At 36.5% G+C, this 20,682-nt stretch overlaps 1 protein-coding gene and 1 long non-coding RNA gene across 5 annotated transcripts in view; one reads left to right on the top strand and one right to left on the bottom strand.

Moving 5' to 3' along the window:
- Nucleotides 1-1,633: 1,633 nt before the first annotated feature.
- Nucleotides 1,634-10,136, bottom strand: LOC127514267 (uncharacterized). The gene is made up of 2 exons (XR_007930591.1): nucleotides 9,436-10,136; nucleotides 1,634-2,173 (listed from the first exon to the last, which is right to left on the bottom strand). It is a non-coding gene; the product is annotated as an uncharacterized LOC127514267 (long non-coding RNA).
- Nucleotides 10,137-13,494: 3,358 nt separating this feature from the next.
- Nucleotides 13,495-20,682, top strand: part of chd6 (chromodomain helicase DNA binding protein 6) — a 45,561-nt gene continuing 38,373 nt past the window's right edge. For 2 of the 4 annotated variants that reach the window (XM_051895984.1, XM_051895985.1), the window contains exons 1-2: nucleotides 15,993-16,183; nucleotides 18,273-18,324. In XM_051895984.1, coding sequence (XP_051751944.1) covers nucleotides 16,161-16,183; nucleotides 18,273-18,324 — 75 coding nt within the window. In that variant the 5' untranslated portion in view covers nucleotides 15,993-16,160. Of the gene's footprint in view, nucleotides 15,894-15,992; nucleotides 16,184-18,272; nucleotides 18,325-20,682 lie in introns of those variants that run through there. The other 2 variants (XM_051895986.1, XM_051895983.1) reach the window with 2 other exon arrangements.

The raw sequence follows: 20,682 nt of genomic DNA, 5'->3' as shown, positions 1-20,682 counted from the left end.
GATAGTTGGGACACAACTATCAGCTATGATTTTTAACATGTACTTCTTGACTCAGTTGATCTGAAATGCAATGCACCTTTTTTGTTCGTTTGTAACATGCACACTTGCTCATGGAATTGTCTGCATTTGTGAGTCCACTAGTTGGCGATGACAATTGTGTTGTTTCTTTCAAGAACTAGTTAAAGAAGATGGAAAATACATGGCAAGGAAAAACAACAGAAGAAAAAGGTGGAAACAACAAAAATGGATGTGCACTTCATGAGGACTCATGCGCGAGGAGGTAAGAAGATCTCTGCATCTTGTTTGTTCAACTTTTGTTCAAGTGGTGCTCACTGCAGAGCCAGATGACTTCCAGCTCCCTGCCTCTGGATGTCATGGGTTGAGCTTGACCTAGTCCAGCTCCACTTCTGTGGATCTAATGGGTGGAAGGATAGAGTTATGTGTAGGGTTAGGGTGTGGTTGGACCTTCTAGCTCCACCCGTTACGCCCAAATTACATCTAGAAAGGGGGACCTGGACTTCACGCTCCACCCATGGCTCTGCAGTGAGCATTTTGTTTGGGAGAGTATAAACATATCTAGGCGTTTTTACTTCTCTTCTATTGTACTTCTTTCTGTACTCCATGCTATCCTTTGCTGGTCGGGTATAGTATCACTAATTAGTCATAGTGAAGTTAGAAATCTTGATTTTTGCGTAAAACATGAGGGCAAGTGGAAACTCCATGCATTAGGGAGAGGCATTCTCAATTTAGACAGCATGATTGGACAAAATTTGTACATGGCCTGTAAACATTGTCATAAATAGATGACACTAGACAGAAACCATTGTTTTTGTAAAGTTTGGCAAACTTGTCAGTTAACTGCACCTGTAAAATCAGTGTGAAGTGGGTAAAGACAGTAAACACATGTGCAAGGAAACAGGGTTGTCTGCTCACATGGGTTTGTTTATGTTTTCTGAGGGACGTTTGGCCCCTCTGCTTCTCAGTGATGTATATGGTGTTGTGTGTGATATATGAGTGAGTGAGTGTGCATGCTTCAGAAAGGTTGTATAAATCACAGAGAGGTCAGATGTAATTGTTAAGAATGCTTTTTTCCACTGCATCACATTGGGACCCCAGAGGCCCCTGCACATACTCATGTGCTTTCACTCACAATTCAAGATGATCGCATTAGGATTCATAGGTAGTTGTATGTCAAGTGCACTCATACAGTTTTTTAATGTTCGAATATACACGAATATATATGTAAAATATCAATGTGGGCAGCTTCTAAACATGTACTTTAGACCTACAAATGTTTACAAACTCTGTTGACTCTTTTTAGAATAGTCTGGAAATTTTAAATTGATTTTGTTTTACATGTACATTATTCTATTATTTAACTATATTACTGTTATAATATTTCTAAAATATATAAATACACACAATATTATTTCATATGAAATGGAGGCTTTTATTGGTTCTAAAAGTAGCCAGTTTCTGTATGTAAAATATAATTTAAAATAATAATTAATTTTATCTTAATATTAAAAATATTAAGATAAAATATTTTTTATATTATTGTTATATTATTTATTTTGAAAATATGGTGAAATGTGGCCTGGACATTTATTTGTGATAATCAACCATGCACAAATTTTATGTTCAAATGCCTATTTAATAATAATAACAAGGCTGTGTTGCACAATTTTCCCATCTCTTTCTCTGTTCTCTGGTCTTTTCTTTTTTGTTCAAACATGCACAATCATAAATGTTAACAGTCAGTAAATGAAGGCAGTTGTTAAGAGGGCATAAGAATGTGGGTAGATTGTAAACCCGTGTTAATTTAACCTAAAACCACATGTTATTACAACAAACTTGCTCGTAATTCCTCCTTAAACCCAAAATGTGGCAAAACTTAACATGTTCGTGGCTAATGGAGATGGTCTTTATATAAGAGCTCCTGATGTTTGGTGGTTGAATGGAATGTTTTCGCCAGATGTTGCATCTTCCTATTTTTCCTTCTTTCGGTCATATGATGATTCATGACCTTGTCTCTCAATAATCAGTTCCTGATTTTTGTCCCATATTTCCACTACGCCAAAAGAGGTTCCCATGTATTCTCCTGATAGTAATACTGATCGGCTATCTCATGATTAGAATTATTTATGGAGCTGTTTTTCTTGTCCATGTAAATCTAGGAATATAAAAGCCCAGAGTTAGTGATAGCAATACTGTTGTTTACTGAGATTGGCTACATGCAAACAATGTTTTTAAGCTTTTAAGCTTTCATGCACACAAGGGAATTTTTGTGTATTGGCAATAAGTTTATAAGTCTAATAGATTTCTTATGGGTGTACTTAGTGTATGACGTTCAGTATTTCTTGAAATGGCTGTGCAAGAGTTGAAACTAGACAGACATTTTTCCATGTGCTTTGTGAAGTTGGTTAACTACCAGGAGTAAAGTATGGATTTAGTATTTTAGCCTGTCTGGAAGGTTGCAACAGCCACGAAATTGGTTAGTGTCTCGAGAGTTTAAGGTCACCAGACATCTAAATCTCCTCTGAATAGCTTTATTTTGTAGTTATTATTTCAGTCCAGTCTATATGGATTATTTTGTCCAGTAATGTAAATACAGTGCTTTGTGTTACTGTAACAACTAAGAAAAATAGTGAAATAAAAAAGTTTTGAGCCAATGAGAATATAGGTTGTTGCCAGAGGATGTGGGCTAACATTTCATCCAGTATTTCTCTGTGAGGCATTGCCTCCATTTTACCTAAACCACTTTGAACTCCCTCACCTCCTTGGCTGGTTTCTGGTGAAGATTGAACATTGGCTTGAATGCTTTCTTGGATGGCATGAAGTATGGATGGCAAGACACTGGAGAAGCAGCTGTCCAATCCAAACCATATATGAGGTTTTGGATTATTCAGCAGATGTTCACAAGATGAATTTAGGTGGAAGGGTTTGTGGCTAGATGGTTTGTTCTGTAAACTGTCATCAGGTCAAAAAGGGTTTAATGCTGCTTGGACACATCCTTTGCCAATAGTTTCCTAAAAGTGTTGATGGATTTTAATTTTATATCAAACATATAGGCGATTGTTTGGCCTTTTTGAATGAAAACTCTTCTATTTTCTATCATTTATATTTCAATATGTATTTTTCCATAAGCAAGTATCAAAAACAGAAAATGTTTGAAACACCCAAATTGCACTTCACTGACAAAAATGACTGTCCTCAAATGCAGAACAGCATGAATGCCTTCAGATGTCAAGATTTATATGATTAACAGAGGAAATGCATTACGTGGTTAGAGCACTGAATGTCTTTAGCTCTGCTCTTAGAGTGTAAACAAATCCAAATGACTACCTTGCATCTCGGCGGCAAACCAGTGGCCACTTGAAAGTGCAAGAGAGTCTTCAAAGCAGCAACAAAAGGTTCAATTAAGGATTCTTTTTATTTATTTATTTTTTGCTCTGGCTGCTTTTGAGTTGAGTTTTAATAGATCCCAGAGCTTTAGGGGGCTGTACATCCTGTTTGTGTGTGCCATATGAGCTTAAGTGTGTGAGAGGGCAGTCGGTAAAGAAGGCCATGACCAGTGTAAGCGTAATTACTCTTCACTCTCTGTCTGTTCTTGTTTCTCTCTCTCTTTCAGTATCCTTCTCTTTCTTTCCACTGTAATAGTTTACAGAGATGTTCCTAGTACACTTCCAAGTCATGTCATTTTTCAAAAAGACAGACTTGTTTGTGGGTTTTGAGGTCACGTTTTACAGTCCTCAAATATTATTTTCAAGCTAATTTTATATGCAGTTGAATTAATAGTAATTTCAGAAGAGGTTTGAAGGTTAAAGTCACAGTGAAATCAAAATAGACAATTCTTATTTTTATTATTTCTTATTTTTGCAGTGTTTATTATTATTCCATGCACATCGTTATTTTTTTTTAAAACATGTCCCTCGTAATCTTTAAGCAAAAAAACTTCCCCTTTTTCTTCCATCATCTCTTCTCTAATGACGTGTTTACTGATGCTAGGGCGGGGCAACCTGTCACTCACATGAGATCCACCAATAGCAAACCACAACATCCAACCATACAAACAATTCCCCATGGACAAAGTTTTCGTCCTAATTTTTTTTTCTCTTTCAAGAAGCAATTTCACTCGGATATACATCACAATAGGGAAGAAAAGATGATCACAAATTCCGTTTCATGCCTACTTTTTTAATCATAAGCAATACTGCAATAAAGACGTTCAACAATTACTGAGGTCGACTAGATTATCTCCATTTATTTTTTGTTTTTAGCCTTGATATTTTAGTAGTGAAGGTGATTTTTATTTTAAATATGAATGTTTTAGCATATTGCTGGCGCTAACAGTCAAAGCACCAATTTTCCCTGCTGAAAAATGGTTTAAACCAGCCTAAGCTGGTTTGCTGGTCTCCTAACCTGGTCCAGCCAGGCTGTTGGCTGGTTTTGGATTTCAGGACCAGCTTTCTGACCGGCTAAACACCAGCTTGTCCAGACTGTGAGATCACCTTAAACTTAAGCTGATTATTTCAGCAGGTTTGTAAGAACTTTACTGTAAATTTCAAGACAATTACATGTCAGGTTTCATAATGATTGCTGTGAGCAATGTATCATTGGCTTGTGTTTATTTGTTAAAAATCTGTCAAGGTTGTACTTAGCATCCACATATGATTAAGAGTAGCGTGTCTGATGGGTGTCAGGTAGACATAACTAAACCCAACCTAGATTTTGAAAATGTGTAGTTTTGTACAGAGCTTTGCCAAACCTAACCTAAGATTTTGAAGAACTTATGAACCTTCTCAACTCTTGATATTATGATATGCCCTCTCTGATAGTCCTCACAATTAGTAGCTCTTCGTTCTTGCGGATGGAACTACTTTTGCTGGTGTGTTTTTACAAAGTGGGGCTTTCCGCTCTGGCTTCGGTCCACCTGGGTCCACCTCTCTTTAAGTTCTTCCACCAGAGCGATTGTACTTCTGGCTGCATGTTTGATGTGCAAATCCCTCCTTTTTCTGCACTTCCTGCACTTCTCTCCTTTTGTTTTTCTTGTGTAAACGAATAAAGCATTGCAAAAAAGGGTGAGTTCTTTGGGGATGAGAGCATATTGGATATGTGGGTATCTCAGCAGGGTGTACCACCACTGAAGTCAATGACTAGATGTTATGAAAACACTGTTCGTCTTGCTTCTCTCGCACATACGCTTTCACTTTCTGTGCGTACCCATGCCACACCTTTTAACAATGTAATCTGCTCACATTCCAGTACTTTTGTAGGTAATATAAATATATGGAAATTGCATTTCATATCTGATCGAAGAAAAACGTCTCAGCTTCCAGCTCTCCTGCTTGGCATTAATGTATGTAACAGATATGAAAACGGCTCACCCCCTGATGGCATATAGCATGAATGTGGCAATTTACAGACTGAAATATGTACTCCTTTTCTCTTTTTCTATGTCTAGGATCATGCAGTCCACCATATAGCCTCTGAAATTTTATTTTGATGAACTAACCCTTTCCACCAGTTCCTGATTGAGCTGGTGAGCCAATGATAAAGGTTTCATACAGATGGTGTTTTTGTGCCTGGGCATGTGCTATCTGAAGCAGACCATCAGTTGACTTTGAGAAGTTGTCTATGTGCATGGGTGTAGATAGTGTGAGACACGGTTGAATATACACATATGGTCATATATAAACAGGACGGAAGAGTTTTTTTTTACGGTAATGAAATGGGAATCTTTGCATATATTTCCCGAACAGGAAAGCAATTGATTTACTAAGCATTTGGTGAATTAGAATGTTTATGTTGAGGGTTTAAATTAGATTAAACGGGCGTGTTCAATTCTCACAGGCAAAAGCGAAGACAACATCACTTCTGAGACGATCACTTCTTGGGAAAGCCCCACCAACTCACACAGATGTTGAAGAAGCAGTTATGGCTGTTCTGAGAACTCACATTCGTCCAGACGCAACTAATCAACTGCAGAAAATTGGATTCTTGTTCATTGTGTCTGCCAGTGCAATACATGTTTGTTCACGAGAAGACATGCCAAATAACAATGCATTTGTTATAGCAATGTAAATAAATTACATATTTGTTCAGTATTGTGCTTGGGTCAAAAAGGGTATCTTGTATTTGGCATCACAATAACAGTTAATCCATGAATGCTCTTATATCATACACTGCTGAGTCGCTGTTAGGATTTAAATAGGCAAATGCTTAAGAGTCCATAACTGGATCATTATTGCGGTGATTATTACGTTTCTAGCATGTTATGTGTTTGGGAACAGTTCTATTAACCATAATTGATGGAGTGTGTAGCTTTTCATTTCTTAAACAACCATGTAGGAAGACACATCATGGCCATATTTCAGGAAGACAAAGCCAAGATTCATCAGGCCCAAATTGTGAGAGAATGGTTGGGAATGATTTTCACACATGAACTGGCACCTCTGAGTCCAGAACTTAAATTCATTGAAAGTCTTTGGGATGTGCTAGAGTAGACTTTACAGACTGCATTGTCAGTACAAGATCTTGACTGAAAATCGATGTACCTCTTGATGGAAATAAATGTTGTGATGCTCTTTCCATCAAGAGGTACATCAATTTTTGGTCAAGATCTTGTACTGACAATGCAAGAGTCAAGCACTCTGTAAAGACTACTCCAGCACATCCCAAAGACTTTTAAAAGAACTGTTCCCAAACAAATAATAAGCTAGAAACATAATAATCACAGCAATAATGATCCAGTCATAGACTCTTAAGTATTTGCCTATTTAAATCCAAACAGCAACTTTTTTTCAGATGGGCAGTGTATATTATAATCCATAAAATGTCTCTGTGGAAAGGTGGAAGCTGTTTTTGCCTTATTTAGGGTAACCAATTACAGACCTGTGCACACTCTCTGATATATAACATAAGCACAGCTAGCATGTCTTCAAATCTTTGACAAGTTTCTTAATGTAACATGACAATCCTGTAACACGGCCATCAATGGCTGTCGACTTATTTGCCTTTCCATGAAGCAACTGGTGTTTTTAATTGGAATTCTAGATTCCCAGATTCCTTCAAAGGGTGTTGTATCCAAATGGAATCAAAGCCAACAAAGGGAGACAAGTGTAAGAAATAAAAGAGATTGAGAGAGAGGGAGAATCTGCATCTTGAGATCGCTCGATTTTCATAGTGTCACGGTTTTCGGGGCAGTCTTGTAACAGGGATTTGAGTTTCAGATTCCCACAAAGGGCCATCAGGGAGAGAGAGGTGGGGAAGTCAGGAGAATGGAGGGATGAGCTAAACTGGACTGTGTAGAAATATAAATTGAAAATCATGAGGAGCCTCTCTGTGAACTCATTCTTCGAGGGCAGAGGAACCTGTCTGAGGGTTTTTTCCACAACCGCTGGTTTGTATTAAACCATGACAAAGAGCTCCATTAAACATCATTTGTCTTCTTGGAAACGCTTGTAGTCTCTTTCATTGCCTTTAAAGAAGATTTGCCTTTAAAGCAGTGTTGCAGGTTAAGCCCTATCAGAGTCTCACGCTGTTGGTTACCACAGAAAATAATTTAGACTCTTCACTCAGTTCATATGAACAAACAAATGTGTTTACAGTAATGCACTTACTTTGGAACCAAAATACAGAGTGTTATTAAAATATTGCCATGAGACATTGTGTTAAAGGGATAGTTCACTCAAAGATAAAAATTTTGTCATCATTTATTCATCCTAATGTTGTTCCAAACCTGTATGAGTTAATTTCTTCTGTTGAACCCAAAAGATGATATTTTGAAGAATGTGGGTAACCAGACAGTTGATGGCACCTATTGACTTCCATATTGGTTTTTTTTTTCCTACTATGGAAAAATGCCATCAACTGTCTGGTTACCCACATTCTCTAAAATATCTTACTTTGTGTTCAACAGAAGAAAGAAACATATAGATTTGGAACCATTTGAGGGTGAGTAAGAAATGACAAAATTTTCATTTTTGGGTGAACTATCCCTTTAAAAAGACTTATGCTGCCTTCACAATCAGAATTATTGTAAATACGAGTTTACTAGTTAAAAATTGGACATGAACCCCCTTTCAAGTCGTATTTACAGCTGGGAAGCTTGTGGATAATTTTGATACCCAAGTTCCTGAGTTGGGTGGGCCATAAACTTTAAACATGGCTGAGGGGAGAACGATCGCTGCTGGGGTTGGTATTCTTTATTAGTTTTTTTTCACAACAGCTACATCGCCTTGTCTTGTTGTTAAAGTAGTGCAAATTTACAAATATGAATAATCATTTGAAGCGTATTGTATGTTTTATACACAGAGAAAATAGCACATATTCCAGAATCGTCAGCCAGCTTATTATCTAGATAGCGTGGTGGTTGTCAATCATGGGACTCTAAAAAGATTTTCCAAATAAATAGGCAAGAATAAACTTGGTATTCTCCATGATTCCTGTTCTTTCCGACAACAAAGCACTTGAATGCGACAAGCGCATAATCAAGACTTCAGAAGTGGGAAGTAAGAGATTCAAGAAAGAACGTGAAGGTATCATTAATCTAATGTCCAGTACGTACATTACTGTAAACTCAATTTCTGTTTGGTTTTAATTGTTACAGACTGGGGTGCAAGTCATAATCTACAGTTTTTAACATGTATCTATTCTTATTTGATTTTAACTTAAACTTGGTTAACAATGCTCAACATTACTGCATATTTTGATGTCTGCTAATTGTTCATTTTTTTTCCGAAGGCTAATCACCTGAATACATCCCTGTTCCTTTCTCTCACTAGCTTACAGATCTATTACTTGCCATTTTTCCAAGAACACGTGCCAGCAGCTGCAAAAATAAACATCAACCCCAGACTGAGAAAAGAGCGTCCAGTTTTTAGCCTGAGGCTTTTTTCTTTTAACCAACCTGTGCAGTGAACCTCATCCCTGTCCAAATGCTGCAGATGACCACTGATACACAAAGATGTCTGTTTGAGGTTAATTTAGCAAAACAAACACAGGGCAGCAGGGGAGATTCTGACAGCCTTGACCCAGGTGTCTTTTGAGAACATGGCGCTGATAGTGATAAACATGCTTTAGGAAAATAAACAAGGTCCATTTTAATTTCGTGTTCACTTTCAATGTGAAATCATTTGTTCAGTGATTGTTTTCAAACAGGTTTACCCTCATCTGCCATTTGTCAGGCAAACAGATAGTCCCGCCCCAAACTGGCTGAGCATGTAGTAGTAAAAATGTTAGTAAATATCCAAACAATTACACATATCATAAGTTTTAAGCATTCTAATTTTCATATTACTCTGAAAAAACACTATAATTTCACATTTTCAGTGAAAAACAATTGTCTAAAAAAGTGAAAACAAAGCAGTACAACTCAAAATACTATGTATCTACACATGCAACAAGGTCTGTAGTTATAATAGTTTGTCTTACCTGGTTCAGAGCTCTTCTATTCCAGAGCTGGGTTACGTCTGACAACTAAGCAAACACACATTTGGTCTCATCTCTGCAGCGGAGTGCATGTGTGCATGTGTGCGTGTGTGTTGAAGCAGCAGATGTCTGTTGACTCCTGATAGCGTGTGTTTCTCCAGCAGGCAGAAATGACACCTGATTCTGAGAAGCTGCTTGTACAGGGTGAAAAGCAAAGCGACTGAATGCATCAAATGCGACTGTAGCTTTCTCCTACTTCACTCATCCTGTACTGAGCCGGTCTCACAATGTTCCCTCGTCGGCTGTAACTTTTCTCACTCTCTCTCCTTTTCTCCTCCCATTTTTGTTCATATGAGTCTCTCACACACACAAACACACATACACACATACTCCCTTGTCATTTCTCTCCTCTGTCACACCAGGCAGGAAACACATCAAAGCTGTAAATTCAGAATTCTTCCATATTTTCTTGGCCGCTCTAAACATTTGGCAAGTGTGGATGAACTGAAAAACTTGGAACTGTTTCCGTGCAAACTGTACAAGTCCATTAAATATCCTGTGAATACGCTCGTGGGACGCTTGGCCAAGACCCCCAATGACTCGTCTGAATTAAACCGTAGTGCTTGCCACATATTTTCAAACACAGTCTTGTGTTGAAGGAGGAATGATTCCTTTTAATGGGGCGATGGGGTCTACAAACTGAGTTTAGATTATTCTGGGGTTTGTAGAGAGATGGACAGGCAAATATAGGATGGCATAATTTTTGTGAATTCTGTCCTCCAAACTAAAATTCAAGATCATATTTTTGTAATGTAGTGAACATAATGCAAGTGAATCTAAGTGGTGGAACTGCGTCCTTAGAATATTTGTCTCATTTATATTTAAGCAAGTTGTCACATGCTTTATTACGCTACTGTTCAAAAGAATGGAGTCTGTATGATTTTTTAAATGTTTTTGAAAGAAGTCTCTCACCCTCACCATGGCTGCATTTATATGATAAAAAATACATATAACACACTATTATTAGTAATATACTGTTACTTTTCTATTTGCTCATTCATGATTTTTTTTTTTAAAGCGATAAATTATTGTTTTAATACAGATATGTTGTGGAATATGTATTTTGTACTTGTAGATTGTATGTGGTGTGAAATCATGCCCTGTTATACTGTACATTTTTTTCTTGGACAGTAATGGTGGATGTGTCAGTAGCTCAAGACCTTAAGGATTGTGTGTCTATATGGAAATTGACTTCAAAAAAATAAACCTGCCTTGAGAAATTTTCACTGGAGTGAAACGTTTGACAAATGACCCTGCTCTTCTCTACTTTCTAAAATAATATGCCACATCTGCCCCCTGCTGGTTGTACATTATCATCACACTTGCGTCTGGTTCCACCTGGATGTTGGATTTGAGGTTTAGGCTTGAGAACACAAAGAAAGAAAGAGAAAAATGAATTTTGTAGTATGGCAAAATGAACTGCAGAAGTGATTATGGTTTGAATATTCTTGAAGCAACTTCTTCAACTCCTGTCAGAGACACTCTGGGCTCAGAGCCAATGAAGGAGAGGCAGGGAGCTTGAGGGATTTGTTACGTGCTCCTAGCCAGATGCCCTGATAATTTCCTTCATGTATGTCCTCTTACCTGCACATTCTCAACCTCTTCAGCACTGTAACAAAATATGCATATAAACATAATCCAAATGTCATCTGGCCCCAAACGTATTTGGACACTTGAATTTTCTCTTCATTAATTTTTCTTCATCATTTTTGCTGTTGTTTTAATCAGCTGGTGTTTTTAGTATTTTAGTGGATGTATGAAGGCATTTCTCCTGAAGTTCACACCGATGTAACCACAGGTGAACCAACTATGAACACGTTCCACAACATGTTTAGTATTAATTTGGATCAATATACTGTATATATTGTATAATTAATTTGAAACCTAACAAACTTTTTTTTTAGCTTGAAAAGTGTCAGCTGATCTGCATATTTAGTGTGGTAATTATAGTTAACTGATACTAAAACCATTAAAAAAAAAGAATTTTGTTGCTTGAAATAAAAATTAACATTAACTCAAATAAAATAACATACAAAAAAAAGGTTTAGTCATTTAGTTTAACTTGATGTACTAAAATAACTAAAACTGAAATAAGAACTATATAGACAAAACAAAAGAATGACAACAAAATAATTAAAACTTTAACTAAAATTATAATAAAATATAAAAATAAAAACATTCAAAAATATTGATTAAAAACTATAATACTGATATTTAGTCTGTGAGCAGGATTATAATGCAAAAAAACAAAGAAAAAAATGATCTCTATCATTTAAATGTTTTAATTATTAATTGATATTGTTAATTATATTATTATTGATCAATTATAATACTCATATTATGTTAATAATAATTTCATATGCATTTTAATAATTAAAATTTAAACATTTTGCTAGGCTTCAAGATTTTAAATGAAACAAAATTTCTATTTTGTTAGACATGGTCGAAGGACATACAGATGGGAACTTGACTTCATAATTCGTTCCTTCTTTCTTTGCTTCCATCTCTTCCAGTCAGTTTACCATATGTGCAGTGATAGAACAGATGGTTTGGAAATCAGCTGCTGTGAGGAACCTCAATCAGTGTGAAAGTGAGACGTGTGCAGGTGAACACACACGAGGGGAACATCCTTTCACTGCAGCGCTGAATGAACACTATCCCTTAAAAACAGACTCAACAGAGGTATTCCATGTATTTGCCCTTAATATTACGCTAATGTGCAAATTAAATTAAATGTGCATTTGTGTCAATGAAAGTGAGTGGTTCCATTATAGGAGGTAGTGTGATGTCGTAGAGATAAAACACAGGGTGGTCTGATCTCTGTGAGCCATGATCCATGACTTCTGTGGCCTTGAGTGAGACACTTTAACTCCAGGTTCTTCAGGCGGATTTGTCCTTGACTATTATGCATGCAGTGAAGTATGCGTTACATACCTACAACTTTTAAAAAAAAATAGTATGTGAAAAAGTATGCATAAACATTTCAAACCATAGTATGCTACATTGTTTTTATTCAGTGAGTGGCATACTATTGTCGTCTTTATGCTTTTTTCTTATCATATTATGTATAAAAAGTTTCAGTTTTAGCAGCCTGATAATATAATGAGTCAAGAAAGTGGAATAACAGTATACTACAGTGTGCTCTGTTGCAATCTGCACTTACTGGTTCCACTTTATTTTACAGTATGTGTACTTGCAGTGTAGTTACCCAAGAAAGTACTGGTAATATAAGATAACTACATGGGTTAATGTTAGGTTTAGGGATAGGTTCAGGGTTAGTACCAAGTTATAACCCAGTTATTGTAATTGCTATAGTATGTACACGCGCAACAAGACTGTAAAATAAAGTGCTACCCAATTACTCATTTAGTGCACTTCAATATATGTTGAGGAAAAATAACTTGCATCCTAAACTACTTGCTTTGTAATAGTTTATTACAATATTAGTAGTATAGGATATGCACGTTCTATAAAAAGAAAGTGTCTGCCAAGCATAAAAATGTCAATTGCATGTAAAAAAAAATTAATAAAAAATGAATCATTTATAAATGAACAATTGCTGAGAGCCGAAGGTCTCTTTACAGTGTGCTCCTAGAGTCATTTCAGCAGAGTTTATCTACAATGCTCTTGGCGGAGTTTTATAAATAAGGTTGTTTGGCTCAGCAGTCCCCATGTAACTAAAAAAGCCAAAAACCGTTAATGGAAGATGCCAAATTCAGCTTTTGTGTCATTTCCTGGAAAGTTTTGCAAGGTTGCAAACTTTTACAATTGTACAAGTTCCATATGCATACATACATTTATGAAATAGAGTTTTATCTGGAATAATGTTATAGTGTAACAGCCAGCAGGTTTAATGCTCATATGGGACAGAATAAAGTAATAGTATAGGAATTTAGTCAAGACACTAGACAGAATTAGCATCCACACATACTTTAAAAGAAAGGAGGTGAGACTGAAAAAGTAAAATGTTTTATTACATGCAAAAAGTGCAATCACTCAAAAAAATGAACTTTCACTGTTGTTAGTTTTGTTTACATTACTTTAAAAACTCATGTAGCTACAACAACTTAATTTAGTTGTTTCTACTTATAATGAGTATTGTCATCTTTACTTAAGTGCTTGTTAAGTCAACTTAACATTGCTGAGTGAAATGCACAAATTAATGTTGACATAACTAACTGGGCAGTGGATCCATAGTTCCCAGCATGCTTTGCAAGGGACTGCATTAGGAGTAGCGTTGTCAAAAGTACCAACAGAAATTTTAAAAAAGTGTAATGCTTTGAGCAGATTCATAAACACCTCTGACTGTCCTCTGTGTACATGCCCTCATCGGATATGTCTGTGATTGGCTACAATGATCAACGAACAAGAGCGTTTGAAAGCACATGGAAGTGTTTGAATTTGAAAGCGGGAGCGTTTGAAAGCAGGCATCTATCAGCGGACGGTCTGCTGATAGACACCTGCTTTCAAACACTCCCGTGTGTATCTGCGTAAGCGCTCAATGAAGAGCGTCACTGATGTCTATTTACAACATGTTTTTAAAGCGTTGATCATTGTAGCCAATCAGAGACATAGCTGATGAGCGCATCAACACAATGACCAATCAGAGGTGTTTATGAATCCGCCACAATTTTAAAATTGGTACTGAAATCGGTACTTTTGACAACACTAATTAGGAGAGTAAATTTAGAGATGCATTTTGCATACTTTCCCTACAAACTTCAGGCATTCTATATATTCCCTAGGCATTCTATACAATGCCGGATTTCACACACTGCCGGTAACATATACACTACGGAAAGATTTTTTGGTAACACTTTATTTTACAGTGTCATTGTTACACGTTACATGTAATTACTGTAGTAATAAATCATGCGTAATTACATGCAATTAACCCTACCTAAGCCAAACCCTCATCCTAACCTTAACCCTATAGTAAGTACATGCAGTTAATTATTATTACTCAATACTTAAATGTATAATTACACTGTAACACAGACACCTTAAAATAAAGTGTAACCTATTTTTTTTATGTTTTTGAAAGAAGTCTTGTCTACTCAACAAGGCTGCATTTATTTGATCAAAAATACATTAAAGAGGAATATTGTGAAGTATTATTACAATTTAAACTTAACTGTTCTAATTGAATATATTTTTACAATGTAATTTATTCCGGTGATGACAAAGCTGAATTTTCAGCATCATTACACCAGTCTTCAGTGTCACATGATCCTTCAGAAATCATTCTAATATTCTGTAATAATATTTGAAATAAAAAGTTCAAAAGACCAGCAGTTATTTGAAATATATTTTTTGTAATATATGTCTTTACAGCAATTTTCCTCAACGTGATGCATCTGTGCTGAATAAAAGTATTAATTTATTTCAAAACAAACTAACTGACCCCAAACTTTTGAGTGGTAGTGTATTTATATGATGCCATTTTTGTTATTCCTAACAAAAAAGTGTCAAGAAGCACCATGGTGTTACCAGGATTTTTATACACAGTGACATTACCAAGCTATTCTGGAGATGTACCATGGTATATTTCAAAGTACTATAGTATTAACGTCTGATACCATAGTCTTACACCATGCTATTTACTACACATGGATGGTACTCAATGAATACGTATTATTAGATGTCCAGAAGACCATGACACTACGTCCAAACAATGATACCATGATAGTACCATAGTACTTTTTGGTTAGTGCAAGACAAATACGCCTGAATTACAGCAACGGCATATCCTAGACTGTTTGATGCACAACGTGAATTTCTGTCTAAGTCAAACACAGATTCGGAATACTCAAAAGAGCTTCAGGAAACCGAACACATCACAAGGACATATGCAGCTTCACCCACACGCTTCATTATAACCCCTGCTATTCTCACATCCGGGATATGAAACATGAGCAAAGACGTGGAATGTTACATTTTTTTCCTCTCTCTCTCAGGCGCCGTAATGATGGAGTAAAAAGCATCATGATTGGTGGATGCAGGCTAGAAGAAAAATAAACCCCAGAACGTTGCCTTTGCACTCCGGACGCGACGCGACAAACGCGTATGATCCAGCGCGTGCTTTCGGTCATCGGTGAAGAAATGAAATAGAAAAATCTCTTGATTTACAGCAAAAACATCCACATCCACACAAGGAGCTAAAAGTACACAATGGTCGCTGGCGATATGTGTCTCTCAGACAAGCTTAGCGCAGCGTCGCTTGCGTGACAGCTCGCTGGCCAATAGGAACGTCCAGCTGCCCAGCTGCGCTTAGAAGCGTCCAATGGCGAACGGCAGAATACGGGCCTAAACGCAAGTTAGGCTGTTGTAGCAGGCGGCCAGCGCTAAACTTCACCAAATAATAGCTGTTTGTATTTTGGCTGCCGCAGTAGCCATTTTAGGTAAGCACATCTTTAAACTTTTTAATTTTAACGCGTCGTGCGCAAAACTGCATGGGGTAGGTGGCGCGCGGACGCGTCAAACTCTCGCATCCCCTCATGAATGAACTGCTCTTGTGCGTTAGGATTAAAGAAATTGCTCTGAGTTTTTTTCCCTTCCCCGACTCCCACCCCCTCTAATTTTTTATGCATTTTTCTAAACTGTCATGGCGTTTAGTGTCCTTGGAAATAAATGCGGAGAGAGGAACGCGTAGGTTTTTGCGCTAACTGATGTCCGGAGCCGGCGTGTCCAGGTAGGTGAGGTCGCGTTTGACGGTCCCTCCGCGGAGTTTGAGTGGCTCTTCACGCGTGTAACGCTTGAAATATAGAGCACCGTTGCCGTGACATTACGGTTAGCACGCTGGCTAGCGCCCTACAGGAGCTAATGTATATGGGACACGATGTTAGTGTTTTTATAAGAGTGTTTTATGAGGCAAGTTTGGCATCTGTTGAGGCACAAAGCATCCCATGACTGCTATCAAGTAGTAGGAACAATGTAACTTCTAGCACTCATGTGGTTTACTTCAACCCCTGGTTTGTGCTATAATCCCTATTGAAATTAACGTGTTATTTATTGATTTTTGTCATTAATAATGTTGTATTACTTTAACAACTTTATGCTTTTCCTTTTTTTATACATTGAAAATGCCTCACAGCTTCATTGACACCTGTCTTAACTCCAGGAATGGGTTAGTTATTATCAAGGGGCCCACCTGGCTTATAACGTAACCCTTCTGAAATTAATATGTTTGCAAATATTTATATCACTAATGATGTTGCGTTAGTGTCAACATTTATGCTTTTTCTTTTGTATACAATTATAATGCATGACCGGTAGATTGACACCTGTCTTACCTCAGTCAATATCTTAGGTTGTATTTGGGGTCTCACCAGATTTATGATGTAATTATGTGGTTATTATTGGTTTATGTCACTAATAATGTTGAATTACATTATGTAACATCTTTATATCTTTATAATTTTAATTTAATGTCAATGCACCACAGGTAGATTGATCTTTCTTAACTCAAGGAATGGGTTAGTTAGTTTCACCGGGGCCCATCTGGTTTATGGTGTATCGCCTTATAAACGTAGAACATGTTCATAGGGATTTGTCGCTAATAATGTTGCTTTAGTTAAACACTTTTTCTTTTTAATATAATTACAGTGCATCACAGGTAGATTGACAGCTGTCTTACCTCAAGCAGTGGGTTACATTAGTTAGTTTCAGGGGCCTCACCTGGTTTATGATGTAATTATGTGATTATTATGGATTTATGACACTAATAATGTTGCATTTTTGTGACAAAATGTTTTTATTTTTAATTCAATGACAATGCACCACATGTAGATTGACATCCATCGTAACTCAAGGGATAGGTTAGTTAATATCAAGGGACCCTCCTGGTTTATAATGTAACCCTTTTAAAATTAATATGGATTTATCAATAATGATGTTGCATTAGTGTCAGGTAGACAGGTAGTGACCGGTAGATTGACACTTGTATTATGGCAAGCAATAGGTTAGTTAAAAATTTCAAAATTTAATTTCTTTTTAATATAATTACAGTGCATCACAGGTAGATTGACAGCTGTCTTACCTAAAGCAAGGGTTAGTTAGTATCAGGGGTCCCGTCCCACCTGGTTTATGATGTAGTTATGTGATTATTATGGATTTATGTCACTAATAATGTTGCATTACTGTAAAAACTTTTTATTTTTAATTCAGTGCACCACATGTAGATTGACACATGTCTAACTAGTAGTGTAACAATCCTTGGGTTAGTTAGCATGTATTCGATTTCATATTCTATTTCAAAATATTTTAATCAAACTCATTAAGAGATTGCAGTTAATTAAATAGGCTGCAAAAGTGCAAAGTAGTTTAAGTTGTTATAACCTGCTATTAATGCAAGTCATTCATTTGACAGAACACTTTAGCTGTTATAAAGTGATGTCTTGGTATCATGTTGTGCAAAGCTGACTCATTACTTATTGTTGTACCCCAATGCCATATAAACCTTGAACAATAGTTATGTATAGTTAGTGTTGAATAACAATACATTTATTTATATTATTTACATTTTGTATATCTTATATATTGTATATCTTAACCATTATTATTGTCTACTGTAGTCTTCTTCATAATACGCACTTTTCCCACTATTTATTTATTGTCACAAGAATGCAATGACTAAGATGACTGAACTGCCTTTAAATTTTGTTGTGCATTCTGATTTTGAATCACATTCTTAATGCTTTTTTCTAAATTATTTTATCAGTTTTTTTATGCTTTGTTGCATAATTTCTATATTCATGACTCCTTATATCTCTGTATTCCAGACGCAGACACAAAGATCAAGAAACAATGAAAATACAAAAGAAGGACAAGCAGGTCAGTGTATCACATGTGTTGCTGTCAGACACTGTGTGAGAGTTCCCTCTATCTGTCTCTCTCACAACGTCTCACACTTTTATCGTCATTAGCATAATTTTTAGTCCTTGCACTATAGCTATACTTCAGAACGATCCTCAGTCTTGTTTATCCTACTTTTTTTACTTTAATATTTATAGTGTTGCTTGGGTTTTTTTTCCATCACTTAGCTTCTTAGGTAGCTAAACTTAGCCTGATACCAACTTTCACTAGTGCAATACACCTGAGACTATATTTACGATAGGTTGCATGCAAAAATGTGAAGAAAGCTTGTGGCAGTTTTTGATAACATTGGTTCCTCCCTAAAGATAGTTTTGGTGCTCAGAGGTTGTTTTTTTTTTTTTTTTTTCCACAGTCCAGGAGATTTTTGAGTTTTCAGATGTTATGTTGCATTGCAGTATCAAGTTTTTGTGATGTGTCCCAGTATCAACTTTGTGTCGTACAATTCTTTAGGATAAGTAAAAATATAAACAAAGGAGAAAATTGTTGCCATATAGTATGTGTATAGATCTATGCAATTAATGTGGATAGCATAGCTCAGATTATCTGCTCATGGAAGAATTTGATGAGAAATTGTTCATAATGAGATCTCTGGATTTTGATTTCAGGCAAATCTGAGCAGAGTTTGTTGTTTAGGTCTCTTCTGAAGCTTCTGAAAATATTTTTCTTCATTTTGCTCTCCATTTAATCTCAACAGCCATGTTACTATCCACATTTTATGCGCATTTTGGGATATCGCATACAAAACGCTGGATGTCAAGATGTGCTCAATTGAGGTGGATACATATTTTTATATGATAAGAAGACATGAGCGTAAACTAGAGCTGGACGATTCATCGAAAAGTAATCTAACCGAAATTCAGAACCTCTAACCAATGTAATTTTCCCATGTCGGTTATTTTGGTTTCTTAATCCTGTTAAAACTTCCCCCTTAAAAACATACTACCGCGTGTGTAGTCACGTGACTCCGCCCTGTCCAGTCAGCGGCATGGAAGCAACACGGAGGCGAATTCAAATGCCGAGTCAACACACACAGACAGCGCGCAAGAAGTGAAATCACTTTCGCTTACTTCCTCACGAAAGTTTGTCAGTTGTATGTGTTTAAAGGCTTGCCAGTTTGGACATTCAAGCAATTTTAGACCATTGGATGTGTATCATTATATTGAGACACTCATACAGACAGTAGCTTGCGCATCACGTGAAGATTGCGTGCACAGAGAAGAGCACAGAAACTCGTTGTCAACGCTGTCCTGTGATTTATCACTAAAGTAGCTTAGAAACTTAAAAGTTATAGCATATATTTTTCTACTTTTGAAGAAACTACTTACAACCCACAGCTTCATAATTAATATGATATGGTATGACTAATTCACACAGGCAGTCGCTCTCTCATTAATACATACAAATAAATGTACTGGTACTGTGCTACTTTATCTGTATCTGATTTACAACGAGCAGAAATCTGTAAGTTTGTAAATGTTACAAACCATAGATAAAATAACTGCTGAAAGTGGGCACACTTTTTGCATTAGGAAAAAATATCCCACCTTTAATAGTCAAGCATGTTTACATTACAAACCTTGTCAGTGAACTATGAGGGCAAAATATAAAAAACCCCACAAAAACAAAATAATCCTTCATTAATCCTAATCGAGGTGAAATATTCAATTAATCGAGATTTTTATTTTCGTCCAGCCCTAGCGTAAACTACAATGGAAACACATTTACCGAATAAATCCCTCGATGTGCAACAAAAAACTCACGTGACTTTGACTCAACAGAGGATGTGATTGGATAACTAGACTAACCAGTGAACCAATCTCATCGCACAGCTTCTCAAATGTTGGTTTGGTCGATCTGAAATGTCTGACCCAAAGTCTGTCATCAAAATGGTTTGGTATAATGACCTCCCAGAACTGTCTCACATGATTGCATACACAAACACCAGCATCCGAATGAAAGATAACATGACAGCGTTTATTGCATTTCGTCTGTGCGCTGATACGCAAGTCATTTATGATGTAGGAAAAAAGAGCTACGGTGCAGCAAATTCCATTTTTATTATGGTTATCCAATTTCCCAGGAAGTGACGATTTTGTTCCCTTGAACATATGGGATGGAAAAGCTGGAAAAGCAGATGTTTTATGCGATATTCCAATTTTGCACATAAGTTAAATTTGGAACTTTGGATGGAAACATAGCTGTTGCTACCTATGAGAAACAAGATATTCAAACGTTCTCGTTTGTGTTTTTTTCAATGTGGGCATTTAAGAACCAGGGTGCAGTTGCATAAACTTAGCCACAATGTTAAGACTGTGT

This window comes from Ctenopharyngodon idella, chromosome 6 (genome assembly GCF_019924925.1).
Source record: "Ctenopharyngodon idella isolate HZGC_01 chromosome 6, HZGC01, whole genome shotgun sequence".
Classification (NCBI taxonomy): domain Eukaryota; kingdom Metazoa; phylum Chordata; class Actinopteri; order Cypriniformes; family Xenocyprididae; genus Ctenopharyngodon; species Ctenopharyngodon idella.
Note: the sequence above shows the minus strand (reverse complement) of the source record. Positions and strands in the feature narration are given on the sequence as shown.